This window comes from Pan troglodytes, chromosome 3, assembly GCF_028858775.2.
Source record: "Pan troglodytes isolate AG18354 chromosome 3, NHGRI_mPanTro3-v2.0_pri, whole genome shotgun sequence".
Lineage (NCBI taxonomy): Eukaryota > Metazoa > Chordata > Mammalia > Primates > Hominidae > Pan > Pan troglodytes.
In genome coordinates, this window is record NC_072401.2 from 104,523,746 (window position 1) to 104,538,769 (window position 15,024).

The 15,024-nt window shown below is 38.4% G+C and overlaps 1 protein-coding gene across 9 annotated transcripts in view; it reads right to left on the reverse strand.

Annotated features, from left to right (window-relative positions):
- SLC9B2 (solute carrier family 9 member B2) overlaps nucleotides 1-13,900 on the reverse strand; it is a 57,026-nt gene extending 43,126 nt beyond the window's left edge. For 5 of the 9 annotated variants that reach the window (XR_008547395.2, XM_054682652.2, XM_009447918.5 and 2 more), the window contains exons 1-3: nucleotides 12,720-13,454; nucleotides 4,012-4,143; nucleotides 2,881-3,061 (exon numbers count right to left, since the gene is read on the reverse strand). Coding sequence is in view for 7 of the 9 variants with exons in the window: in XM_054682652.2 (XP_054538627.1) it covers nucleotides 2,881-3,061; nucleotides 4,012-4,101 (271 nt within the window). In the remaining 2 variants the exon portion in view is untranslated. 9 annotated transcript variants of the gene reach the window in all.
- Nucleotides 13,901-15,024: the final 1,124 nt, after the last annotated feature.

The following is a 15,024-nucleotide window of genomic DNA, read 5'->3' on the forward strand; positions in this document are numbered from 1 at the left end:
TAACTATGGAATTGAGTCTCATTTTTCAGTAAACATATGTGGGCATCCATATATTTACTTCAATGATGCTATTATTCCTGAACACAATTTTTGAAATTGTCTTTAAATTTTCTTTAAAAGGCAAATTTAGTAAGACATAAAACTATGAAACTATTAGAAAAAAAAACATAAATAAAAAGCTCCATGACACTGGTCTGAGCAATAACTTTTTGGATATGACTCCAAAAATATAGGCAACAAAAGCAAAAACAGACAAACCAGATTACAGCAAACTAAAAAGCTTTTGCACAGTAAACAATCCACGGAGTGAAGAGACAACCTACAGAATGGGAGAGAGCAGTTGCAAACTATGTACCTGGCAAGGAGTTAATGTCCAGAATATAAAAGGAACTCAAAAAACTCAATAGCAGGAAAACAAATAATCCAATTTAAAATGGGCAAAGGACCTGAATTTTTCAAAAGAAGACATACAAATGGCCAACAGGTATAGGAAAAAATGTTCAACATTTCACCCCATGCCTGTCAGGATGGCTATTATCAAAAAGACAAAAGATAACAAGGGGTTGGCAAGGATGTAGAGAAAAGGTAACTCTGTGCACTATTGGTGGGAATGTAAATTAATACCACTATTATGGAAAATGGTATGGAGAGTCCTCAAAAAAGTAAAAATAGTGCTACCATATGATCCTGCAATCCCATTACTGGGTATGTATCCAAAGGAAATGAAATCGGTATGTTGAAGAGATTTCTGCACTCCCATGTTTATTGCAGTACTATTCACAATAGCCAAGATATGGAATCAACCCTAAGTGTCCAACAATGAATGACTGGATGAAGAAAATATGTGTATATACACAATGATATGCTTTTCAGCCATAAAAAAGAATGAAATCCTGTCATTTGCAACAACATGGATGAACCTGGAGGACATTATGCTAAGTGAAGTAAGCCAGGCACAGAAAGACAAATACTGCATGTTCTCACTCATATGTAGAATCTAAAACAGTTGTTCATATGGAAATAGTAAATAGAATGGTGATTACCAGGGACTGGGGAGGGGAGGAGCTTGGGGTTATGGGGAGAGAGTGGTCAACAGGTACAAAGTGATAATTAGATAGGAAGAGTAGTTTGTTCTGTACCACAGCAACGTGACTATAGTCAGGAATAAGGTATTGTATACCTCAAAACAGAAGATTTTCTATGTTCTCACCACAAAGAAACGATAAATGCTTCATGTGTTAGATATGCTAATTAGCTAGATTTGATCATTATACAATATATACATGTATTGAAACATCATATTGTACCCCACAAATATGTACAAATATGTGTCAAAAATAAAAATAAATAAATAATGCTGATGAATGGATGTTTATGTTTTTGAACAATTCTTTTTATATTTTGATGTTAAAATTATCTTTATCTTTTGAAAATATGATTTATAAAAGTGAAAAATTGTGGATAGATTCCAGGCATTTAAAAGTTGGCTGGTTAAAACTAGTTCTGCCAGATGCAGTGGTATACATCTGTAACAAGCTACTTGGGAAGCTGAGGTGGGAGGATCCCTTGAGCCCAGGAGTTCAAGACAAGCCTGGGCAACATAACAAGATCCTGTCTCCAGGAAAAAAAAGGTTGGGTGGGGGAGGTGAAAGTGGCAGGAAGACCATGACCAATGCCTTGACATGTAATTTTCTCTAGACTTTAAATATGAAGATCCATGAAAAAAAAAATGTACATACACACACACACACACACACACATATAACTCAAGTATATTGGGTGATATATATTGGGTTGTTGGTCACAGGATACAAAATTTCAGTTAGACAGGAGGAATAAGTTTAAGAGGTCTATTGAACAACATGAAGACTATAGTTAATAAATATATTGTATTCTTGAAAAATGCTAAGAGTGAATGTATTGTGTTCTCACCACAAAAAATGACAGCTATGTGAGGTAATACATATGTTAATTAGCTAAAATTAGTCATTCCAGTATGTATACATACTTCAAAACATCATGTTGCACATGGTAAATACATACAATTTTATCTATCAATGTAAAAAATAAAATAAATTTTAACTCTCTATAAAAGAATACTGTCTTCTTAAAAAAACCTAATTTGCCTTTATAGATAATTTTCAAATCTCTTCTTTTTTCTACTTTATCACATATTCCCCCAGCATACACAGCACAGACACACATATGCACACAATTCATTTCTGAAGAAAAATAGGGCATAAATGAATCTGAACTTCCATGTATTTATCAAATTGATAGCAGAATAACCTTTGGCTTCCTTCAAAGACCAAATCCATTCCTGAAAGACAAATATATACAAGCCTAAAAATTTTCAAAATAGTGCTGAGATAAACTCCCAAAGAAAAATCCCCCAAATGTCTTATGTAACAGCAACTCTACTAAAATAAGCTGAATTGCAAACCAATATTCTTACTTATAAAGCAATAGGATTCATCTGGAAGTATAAATGGGGCTGTGTTTGCTAAAATATTACTTGCATTACTTAACAGTAATAACAACAAACGTTTATGTAGTGTTTTAGACAGTCCTAAAGTAATCCTGTGAAATTACTCGGATATAGTAAAGGAAAAGGTCCTTGATCTGTGTTCCTTCCCCCTTCCCACAATGGTGGTGACCAGAGTGATCCTGAAAGCCAAGGTGAAGACAGTGGAGCCCTGTTAGTCTAGGTCCTTCCCTTGAACGTGTGGAGCAGAGCCACCCATGTGTGTGAATTGTTCACCAACTAGTTTTTACATGTGGGAGAAGTGAACTTCTTTTTGTCCTTTCAACCATATTATTTAGTAATCTGCCATTATAACAACTTCATCTTTTGCCGTCTCTTTCTGAATTCATCCTTACCATTTGTTATGACCCTGTCCAGTAAACCATGTGGAGGGCAAGCCAGCATTTGTCTCAGTCTTTGTACGTGATTTGCTTCAGTTGGTGTTTCTTGTAGCTTTTTTTCACTGCTTTTCAAAAGAATACTTCCTTCTGTTGGTTCATTTGCATCTATACCTTTGAGCTTCATAACTGTCTCCTCCTGTGTTTAAAGTAATTTTAAAAATCCTTAAAACTGTATATATTTTACACATATTTATAGGTACTGCATTATCACTTTACAAATCAAATTTCTATGACTAGCATCAAGGATAACACTTTGTAGAAAAAACACACAGCTTTATTACTAGCTAATCAGCTTGAAACAAGAATGACGCTAGGAGTATTTAGCACAGTCACTATTTTTAGTACAGGTTGAGTATCACTAATCTGGAAATCTAAAATCTGAAATGCTCCAAAATCTGAAACGTTTTGAGCACTGACATGACACACAAGTGAAAAATTCCACACCTAAAGTCACATGACAGGTAACAATCAAATGCAACTTTGTTTCATGTACAAATTATTTAAAATATTGTATAAAATTACCTTCAGATTACCTGTATAAATATGAAACATAAATAAGTTTCCTGTTTAGACTTGGGTTCCATCTGCAAGATATCTCATTAGGTGCATGCAAATATTTTTTAAAAAAATCCAAGACACTTATGGTCCCAAGCATTTCAGATAAGGGATATTCAACCTGTATTATAAATGCTTGGGTCACATAACATTTTATTATGTTTTATAATACTGGGTTTTAAAACAAGCATATTTAAGATAAAATTCAGGGCAATAATTGGCACATATACCAAAGTGGTTTAGAAAAAGATAACTATCTGTAATGAAAACCACTTCACATTCATTAATCTACTTGAATTTAAACAATAAAAAGGAAGAAACCAAAACCATTCTAGAGATTAGGTCAGAGACACAAAGTGTTTCACAGGCTCTCCATTTTTCTAGTTACAGGTAGGGTCAGCTGGCAATGATGTTAGCTGGGAAAACTGGTAGTCACACCTGCCTTGGATTGTGTAAGTTTGGGGATAGGAGAATTGGTAAATGAGTGGTAGAATACGAAGAAAACACAATTCTATCACAGCTTAGATTTACCTGTGTTTCTTGATGCATGGAGGGTGTGTAATTCATTCCTGTGGATGGTTCTGAATCTTCATATGTAATTCTTTTATCTTCATCCTCCATTATTTATAATTAAGAAGATGACACAGGGAAGAGGAACGAGATCTGTTTTGAAAGAGTATAGATATAGAGCAGTAATTTGAAAGTCTTGTGATTTCAAAGACTTTGGATTGTACTTATTTTTTTCCCTAAAAATTCCAAATTGCTAAACTATTTGAAATTAGACTATTCTTAATTTTCAATGGCTGGTTTTTTTTTTTTTTTGCTTGATTCTAGTATATTATCATCATTCTTATCTACCATTTTATTTTTCTTGAAAAAGCCTTTGTTGACCAATCACATTTTTATGATTTCTTTCCCATATTATTTTTTGAGTTAAACTTAAAAACAATCCAAGCAATATCAGTGTTAAACTGTCCTCTCTCATGGGCCAACTGGATGAAGCAGGAAGTCTCCAGGTAACTTTCCAATGTTGATATGAGGAATGAGTCACTAAAGGGAAATCTCTGGATTCCATCCTTTTCGGAGAATCTAGAGTCACTAACTCCTGCCTGGTTCTTATTTCTAAATTAAAGTTTAAAAATACACCACAATTGACTGAGTAGCCACAATGTCTCAGACACTATGATGAGTGCTATGGTAGTCACTTTTTAGTCATTGTGGGCAATTCAAAGATTACCAAAACATATTGTTTGTTTTCCATTGACTTATCATATACCAGGAAAAATAAATTTATACCAAATAACTAAGAAAACCTGTAAGACTACGGATTGGCTCAATAAACACTCACTTCAACACATTCTCCCTTGGCTTTCCATGCTATACAGGCTACAAGGCAAATACAGCACTCCAGTTCCTAGCCACTTTTGCAGGTAGAGGTGGCCATGTGTCACGGTTCTACATATGAGATTTAGGTGGGAGTTTTGGGGGAGGCCTTTAGAAGATAACACTTTGTACTTTTTGTCCTCTAACATTTCCCTTTCTCCTTCCTAGAATGTAGATACAGTGCCTGGAAGCGCAACAGACATCTTTCAAGCATGAGAATAAAAGCCCTCTACTTAGGATAGTAGATAAGTAAGATAGGAGAAGCTGGTTCCTTGACGACATCTTCCAGTTGCTCCATCAGCCTTGGACTGCCAAGCATTGGGGTAATTGTTTAAACCACTATTAATCAAGTTTTTTCTTCTTTTTTAATTAGTAAGGAAACTTACTCCTAATGCAACAAGTACAATGAGTATCTTGATAGAGGTACACACTACAAACTTGTGGTAGAATCAAAGAGAAAATTATGTAAGAGAAGGGAAAATCTAATTCAACACACATCAAAGTGCCTAATGTGTTCCAGGCACTATGCTAGACATAAAGACAAGGATGAATTAGACAGGACCCCTCCCTCAAGGAATCATTTTCTCTGTTCAACGAAGTGCCAAGAAATTTGCATTTAAAACTTCAAAGAACATCATAATCTTTTTACCACCACCACCCCCATTTTTCCTACTTACAAAACACATGGTAACCAGAGTCCCATCTCAAAAAAACCTTTAGTTTGTTTTTTATTATATATAATTTGTAATAAATATGTTTATATAATGATATATATGTATGTGTATGTATGTTTGTATATATAATTTTTTAAATTAAAAAACATTTCAAAATTTAGACTGATAATAAAAAAGTCACTTGATGAGAAAATGTTAGACTCAGAGAACACTTGTCTTAAAGGCATGGAGACATGAAAGCCAGTGGTGTGTGAGGGGAAACTGCTGGAGCTTGTGGCAAGAGGCTGAGAGTAATGCGAGATCAGGTTAAAGAGTTAGGATATCATATCTCAAACCACGGCACTTGGCCTTTACCTTCTGAAGTGAATGACCCCAAATATGGTAACTGACAAGATGGGCTGGGTTCGGATTTGGATAAGCCTGAGTTTGAAGTCCATCTATACCAAATTGCTTAACCTCTTTGTGATTAATTTCTTATTTATGAAATGGAGACAAGAATAGTTCTAACCATGCACAGCTGGCATTCAATAGTCTTCGTTATTGCTAACCATGCATATTCCTTCTTCCTGATTATCATAAGAAGAATCTTTAAGAATCATTTTGCTTTCCCTATTAAGCAAGAAAAAGTCACCTCAACCTTGAAGAATTTACTACTTAATCCCACTGATTTTATTTGGTCATGATTTTTCATCTGTTTTTGAGGCCCACTTCTTGATCAGGTGGATGTAACATTCATTTCTTCACCCTTCTCATTAGGAGAATTACATAGAAATTCTTTGGCAGTACCACTAGAATTACCTCTTTCATCAAATTCTCAAAATCAGCCCATTCTGCCACTTACAAAAACTATTTTTAAATAGTCATGAATTAGAAATTATTATTTTTAGTAGACAAAAACTATTGGTTAAAATGAAGCCTTTGCGAACAAATTTTATCAATGTTATTATGGGGTCCTTATAAATATAAACAATCACAACTTGGCATGTTATGCCATCTGTGGGAATTTATATAATTTTACATTCCAGAAAAGTTCCCTATTCTCCAATACTCTCAACCATAAATGCCAAAGTACTTATACATGATCAGAAAGGTACTGCAGAAATAAAGGGTAAAATGAAATACAAGTCTTTTAATAAGCCCGGTAAGAGATCTTACAACTAGTCAGCTGTATTTGTTTGCTCTCTGCTGTGTTTCCGTTTCTAAAAGACCATTTAAAATGCATGTCTCACTTCAGGAACCTACTTAAATTTAGGAAAATTTCAAAAATGTTAGCTTTACTTAAAGTGACCATGTTCATGGTATTTATTATTTGTAGTCATTGGGTCTTGAAATTACAAAAATGACCTTTGAAGGGCCATAAAAAATGTCATGAAATGCTTATTAGAAAGTTTATTCTCCTTACTCATAGAGAGGCTCTTAAGGACTCATGCAGAACCCATTAACCCTTATTTTGTTTTGTTTGTTTGTTTGATTTTTGAGATGAAGTCTCCCTCTGTTGCCCAGGCTATAGTGCAGTGGCATGATCCCAGCTCACTGCAACCTCCGCCGCCTGGGTTCAAGAGACTCTCCTGCCTCAGCCTTCTGAGTAGCTGGGATTACAGGCGCCTGCCACCTCGCCTGGCTAATTTTTTGTATTTTTAGTAGAGATGGGTTTTCGCCATGTCAGCGAGGCTGGTCTCCAACTCCTGACCTCAGTGATCCACCCGCCTAGGCCTCCCAAAATGCTGGGATTACAGGCATGAGCCACCATGCCCGGCCCTTATTTCAAAAACAATTCTAATGACTTTGTTCCTTTGTTTTTCAAACCCTCAGAAGATTAGGTGTTAAATATTAAAATTCAGGAAGAGATTGCTGTGATAGAGGCAAATTGAGAGCAGCATTAGTGACTGATGACAGTGAAAGAGATGAAAAAGACAGCAATCTAAGAGTCATTTATAGTGGGGGCGACAGAGCAAGACTGTATAAAAAAAAAAAAAGAAAAAAGTTTTCTTAACCTTTTCTCCCCACTTGAAATAATTGTCCTTAAGAGATCAAGAATATAAGCAGTTTGATATATGTACCTGTTAAGAAGGAGACAGAAAAAAAAATCCTTTAACAGCAGTTGCCTTTGGGAAGGGAAATGGAAGAGGAGTGGCTGGACTTTCTTTCTTATTTTCTACATTATTAAGATTTAATAGGATTTTCTTATGTAATTTGATATATATATATATTTGTTGTTGTTGTTGTTGTTGTTGTTTTGAGATGGATTCTCGCTCTGTCACCCAGGCTGGAGTGCAGTGGCATGATCTTGGCTCACTGCAACCTCTGCCTCCTCGGTTCAAGTGATTCTCCTACCTTGGCCTCCCGAGTAGCTAGGACTAGAGGCATGCACCACCATGCCTGGCTAATTTTTGTTTTTGTTTTTTTTTTTTTTTAGATGGAGTCTCACTCTGTCACCAGGCTGAAGTGCAATGGCACGATCTCGGCTCACTGCAACCTCCACCTCCCGGGTTCAAGTGATTCTCCTGCCTCAGCCTCCCGAGGGACTACAGGCACGTGCCACCATCCCTGGCTAATTTTTGTATTTTTAGTAGAGATGGGGTTTCACCATGTTGGCCAGGATGGTCTCGATCTCTTGACCTCATGATCCACCTGCCTCAGCCTCCCAAAGTGCTGGGATTACAGGTGTGAGCCACCACACCCAGCTAATTTTTGTATTTTTAATAGGGATGGGTTTCACTATGTTGGCCAGAATGGTCTCAAACTCCTGACCTCAAGTGATCCACTGGCCTTGGCCTCCTAAAGTGCTGGGATTAGAGATGTGAGCCACCCTGCCTGGCCCTAATTTTAAATACATTTAAAAATAATCTACTCAATTCCTAAAGCTTTAGAGAAAAGAAAATGGTACCACATTTCTTGGTAATATTTCTCATAGATACAGTCTGGTGATTTGATTTGAGGTAACTTAATAACACCTGCCACAATTTAAAATCATTTTTTGTAGTTGTGATTTTTCAAAGAAGATGAGTAACTGCCCAGAATCACCAATAGCAGTGGTTTTCAAAATTTTCAAGTCTGGTTTTCATGTTTTTTTTTTGTTGTTGTTTTTTTTTGAGGTGGAGTTTCGCTCTTTTGCCCAGGCTGGAGTGCAGTGGCGAGATCTCAGCTCACTGCAACCTCCGCCTTCCGGTTTCAAGCTATTCTCCTGCCTCAGCCTCCCGAGTAGCTGGGATTAAAGGTGCCGGCCACCATGCCCAGCTAATTTTTCTATTTTTAGTAGAGACGGGGTTTCACCATGTTGGCCAGGCTGGTCTCAAACTCCTGACCTCATGATCTGCCCGCCTTGGCCTCCCAAAGTGCTGGGATTACAGGCGTGAGCCACCGCACCCGGCCCTGGTCTTCATATCTTTATGTCAAATATCTTTCATCAAATGAAACCTAATCCTTAACTCCTACAAATGGAACGACTAAGGTGGTGCTGCAGGAGCCCTGTCTACTCACCCCTGTTCCTTCTGGCAAGTGGAGCATACTTTGGAAACCATTTCTGTAAATATGTTTTCACATAGAGAGATATTTGTTAAATGTTCTCTTTTTCATATTATCTTACTAATCTAAATGTTTACAAGTACTTTCTGTAATATTCCAGAAGAAATAAAGGAACTATCAACTTGCAAATGTCCGTAGGCTCTCGGTCAAGTAAAATAGACTTACTGCTATCATTTCAGTTACTGCTAAAAGATATGGATAAAGACTTTTTATTCTTGCTATTTGCTGCCTGTGATTTGGATAGGCTGACATTTAAAGGAGTAATCTTATGGAGAATTTACATATATTGCTTGCTATGGCTTGAATGTTTGTGTCCCTCCAAAATTCAGATTTTGGAATGTAACTGCCAAGGTGATGGTATTAAGAGGGAGGTACTTTGGGGAAGTGATTAAGTCACCAGCACTCAACTCTCATGAATGGGACTAGTGCTCTTATAAAAGAGGTCAAAGGGAGCAGCCTAGTCCCTTTGGCTCTTTCCCTTCCACCATCTGAGAACACAGCATTAGTCTCTTCCTCCATGTGAAGAAGACATGGCAAGAAGGCACCATCTTGCAAGCAGAGATCAAGTGTGTAACAGACATCAAAACTAATTAGCACCTTGACCTAGGACTTCCCAGCCTCCAGAACTGTGAGAAATAAATTTGATTATTTATAAATTAATTAGTTTGTGGTATTTTGTTATAGTAACAAAAATGGACTAAGACATTGCTAGAGTACTCTGGGTTGTATTCACGCCTTTGAAAGAGCATCACTATGATTGTTCAATACTCTATAATGATAATAATAACAACAATCTCCTGCCTTTGTGTTCATCGATTCATGTGTTGAATGTATAGGTTCTCAGTCTCATATAGTATTTCTACATAGAACATACAGAAACATTCCAGTTTCTGTATTTGCTTATCAACACTGATCTAATGGTCATTTCCCAAAAGGAGCCCTACCCAGCAATGAGGAATTCAGATCAGGCTCAGAGTAGGGCTTAACACTTTCTTAGACAATTAATTACTAAAATGACTAACAGTGTTTCCCTGAATGAGAACTACCTTATCTGAAAGACTTAGGTGTGTCAAATACATGTGGCCAAGTTACCAAAGGAAAACAACCGCTATTTTATTTGGTTAATTGATTTAGTAATTTCATTGACTCATGAAGGAAAACACTACATAATGAGATAAGAATAAAAGGAAATTACCCCTACATAAGGGACCCAATACTTGCTTTCATCCTTTCTATTCTCTCTCCTCACCAAAGTGAAATATATTTACTAAAAGTTTAAAATATTATTTCTAGGCCCACTAAAATCAGAATCTACAGAGACCGAATCTACCCCAAGTGGGACAGACATGACTTGTGGTCTGTCTAAATGCCAAGTGTTCAGGTATGCCAGTGGGACCCTTCTCCCGCCCTAGGGATAAGTCATTATTGGTGTAAATCAATCTCTGTAACACCATTCCTCTTTGCCACTTATTGGCTAAGGAGTGAGCATGATTCATTTCTTGCCATTGGAATTTGTACGCAAGACTACTGGGGCATATTATGTAAGATTTTCCTTCTTAATAAAGACAGAGAGAGAGGAGGAAAATCCTCTCCTCTTTTTGTCTTTAAATGACCAGGTAAACAGGCAAGGGAAGTTGGGATTGTGGATGCGTTTCTTGGGACAATTCTAGCAGCCATCATTCACCCATGAAGAAAAGTCAAGATTAGCTGAACACAGAAAGCAACATAGAGCCCTGATATTACTGAGCTACTGAACAAACCCTGGACCCACCTACCTTCAAACATCTTCATGTATGAGCAAAGTACATCTGTATTTTTGAAGGGAGTTTTGGCTGAATATCCTGTTACTTGCAGCCAAAAGCATCCTAACCAATATAACAGGTGATTTTGTTGCAGAACCATCCCTGAGAAGCCCTGATGAACAGCAGTGATGAGGAACCTCTGTCTTATAAACTTTAGTTTCTATCTTTCTAGCTTCTTGTTACAGTGCAAAATCATCACAGACAATGAATGATCAGAACACCGCCTTTGTATTGAAATTTCTCAAAAATGTCCAGAAAATAACATTTTAGAAAGTTAAAAATTAGTGCCAAGGTTTTCACTGCCATTCTTTTAGTCAACAGAAATTATTTGGATTGTAAGATTATGTATTTCCCCTCCTCTACCCTGAAGTTAAATTGTAATATTTGAATACCGAATGAAGAAAAGTTGGACTTATAAACGTTTGGTTGTTTTCCAAATTTCCACTCATGAAACAAAACAACAACAATAAAATATCACTACTACTGCTGCCTGGAGTTTCATTTCTGCTTTTTCTACTTGAAGAAATTCAAAATCTAACTCAAATGTCACCTTCTCAGTATTTCCTAACTCCAACATTGACAAACTGTCTCCCTTGTTTTCCTCTCTGATGATTCATTCATTCATTCATTCAACAAACAAGAGCTATTAAGCTCTTGTTACGTCCCAGTCCTTGAGCTGAGGATTCAGAAGAGAACGGTCTTAAATAGTTCCTATATTCAGATCTTGTAATCTAGTTAGAGGATGATAAATGATTCCTAAGCAATCACAATGAAATATGGTTAAGTTTCAACTTTAGACACATAACAACCCCATCCCTTAACAAGTTTCATTTCCTTTTTTTTTTTTTTTTTTTCTGAGATGGAGTCTTGCTCTGTCACCTAGGCTGGAGTGCAGTGGCACAATCTTGGCTCACTGCAACCTGTGCCTCCTGGGTTCAAGCGATTCTTCTGCCTCAGCCTCCGGAATAGCTGGAATTACGGGCGTGCACCACCATGCCCAGCTAATTTTTATATTTTTAGTAGAGATGGGGTTTCACCATGTTGGCTAGGCTGGTCTCGAACTCCTGACCTCAGGTGATATGCCCACCTCGGCCTCACAAAGCCTTAAAAGTTTCTCTGGTGTGCTAGGCACAAGAGTAACAAAGATGACTAAGATGCAGTCTGCCCTTTAAGGGATGGTCAGAGATTGATATGTGTTTACCAAAATCGTTTACTCTTCTGCCTGGGTCCATAGTACATTTCCAGTCTCCCTTGCAGGTCAGTGTGGCATGTGACTGAAGTCTGGTCAATGGCATGTGGACATAAATAGTATGTGATTTCCAGTCCGCACCCATAAGAAACAATCCTCATGCAATCCTCTAGTAGCTTTTCTTTTTCTGTCCGTTGCCTGGAAACTAAGGACTCCAAGGTCTTAGGGGATAGCAAAGCCATAATATAAAAGGAGTTTGGGTTCCTGAATAATTGAGTAGAAGGCCAACAGCTGAACACGTGAATGGACTTGACATGAACGAGAAATAAGCCTGAACTATGTTTAGTTACTGAGATGTTTTACTTTATCTCTTACAGCAGCCACTGCTGTCTTCAGTCAATAGCATATGATGATTCTTAGCACCTCGAGGATGCTAACCCAGTCCACAAAGGCAACACCCTCTGGTTAATCTGAGAACTAAAATAAAAGCAAGCAAGAAAACCCACGCGAACACCTTACAACAGTAAACAGACACGCGCCCGTCACCGGGTGTACAAACAGAAAAGGCTGGGCCCCTCGCTCGCGTCTCCGGTCCTGCAGGCCTACAGGGTACCCGCCGCTGGCGCTGGGTTTATTTTTACCCTTAGTGTCTCTGGGGCCTCTCACCTGGCAGTCTCCGGCGAAGTCGACCAGGCTCCGTCTGAACGATTAGGAAAGGGGCTGTGGGGGAGGCGGCGGAGCCCGGTCTAGCCACCGCCCTCTGGGGTTCCCGATTCGCGCATCTTCCCAGGCTGAGCCGGGAGGCTGCGTTGACTGCAGATAAACGGTCTCAGGGCGCGGCACCGCGTGTAGTCGGCCCCGCCTTTCGCACGAACCCGCTGGGCGACACCGCGCAGGGAGGTCCGACCCGTCGGCGCCGGTACAGGCTCCGGAGTAAGCATGGGTTGGTCCGGGGCCCGCAGCGGCAGCCCCGTGTGCCCTCCGCCGGGTTTCAGGTCCGGCGGCGCGGGTGCAGAGCCGCGTGCGATGCCGGGTGCGCGTGGCTTCCCCCGGAAAGGTGGCGCCAGGCCGACCATGGGCCCACGTCCCGGGGCCTCGGAGCGGCACCGCGCGGTCTTTCAGCTGCTTATCCTCCCTGGGCGGGTCCGCAGTCTTCTGAGGCCAGGACCAGCGAGCTCCCGGGAAAGCTTCCCGGAAAGCTTCCCCAGAGAGCGCGGACCCAGGCGCCGAGTCTTCCCGGAGATGACGAGACACCGCGAGAGGAGCACAGCGCAGGCTCCTCGGGACTCCGCGGCGCAGGCCGGGCAGCCCATTGCTTGTTTTATCGTTCCCGAAACCAACTTCTAAGTTGTCTATCAGTCCTCCACCTTTTAGCTGTACCTCTTAGAAGTGTCTTCTCAGCTGCGGTGGGAAGATAGGATTCTTTCTTAAGGTGACCAATTAAATGGCCGGATAAAAGACTTGTTCTGCCCCCCTTTATCGCTTAACACCTGCCCTTCTTGTTGTATTTTAGATTTTTAACCCTTCTATCAGCAGTGTGATTCTATTTCATTTAATTCTCATTTCATGTTTGTGTCTTCCTTTTCTCTGTATTTCCTCTTGTGTGTGTTAAGACGCGCGCACCCCTTACCTGTTTTTCACTCCTGTAAGCAAGTGCCAATCTTAATCACCGCTTTTCAAGCAAGGGAGATTATCCTCAAATTTCTCCACCAGTCAGAAACCATTCATTCTTGTCTCTCAGGTCCTCTTTTGTGACGAACCTATTGGATAGGTTCCATCCAATACCCTTCTTCAGATCATCTGAAATGATTATTTTCCTAAACGGAACTCTTCCTCTCCTAAAGCTTGTAAAAATTTCTAGTGACATTCAGCTTCCTCTTACCACAGGAATGACATATATTTTTCCTTTTAGTCATATGTACTTCATTAATATATCACCTGATTTGATTAACATGACTTTGGAGAACATTGAATTTTTTGGCTAGATTTTACTTCGTTTTTATTGCTGATAGTGTTTATAAAAATGTTTTATAGTTTATGGTCAGCTGTGAGAAAGACTAACTCAGATCATTTGTTAATGTTGGAGCCCATTTTGTAGAATTCGTTGTGCATTTATTTAAAATTTATTTATTCATAGCTATACATATATTATACATGTATACCTGCTCACAGCATAAAGTATTTCATGACATACTTGTAAGAGTCAGTGTTCTATGAATTCACTAGAGAAGTTACAGCATTTTGATTATGATACACGAAAAGAAACCCAAGTCATTTAGCTTAACTCCTTAATTTCATAAACCAGAAAACTAAAATCCAAGATAGATTGGGTGACTTGGTCTAGATCACAAACCAAAGTTAGCCATAATTCGGTAGTGTAATGCCCGGTCCAAAACCTCATAGATAATCTTATAATCAATGGACTCTTTCTGAATGCTAGTCAAAATGTCCTTTTGTGTGAATTTTAATGTACCGTCATCAACTGCATGATATTCTTCCCCATACACAAAGTGTTATCTTTTTATTGTCCATTTCAAAATTTTCCGTGTTAATATTAAAGTTCTAGGAAAAAAGGCTAAGAAAAACTGCACATTTATTGAGTATCTCAGTGTGCATCATACCATTTGGTCGTTTGAGGTTGCAACAAGTATAAAACAAACATAAAACCCTTAAATTAAAATAAAAACAAAAAACTTTGCCCTGACAATGTTACAGAATTAACATCCATAAATTTACTTTTCTTGAAAAATTTATTTTCTTTAATTTCGTTTGTTTCCTGTTACATAATTTATATTTAAATTTACATTTATTTATCCAGAAACTATGTCCAAATTTTATGTCCTCTTTTCTGTTATCCTGGAGTTTGGTGAAGAAATCTGTACTTAATTTAAAAAAGAAATCCCTCTAACTGACAATATTGTTAGCTAACTATATATTTCTTAGGCCCATGTCAAATATCATTGCTTATTTT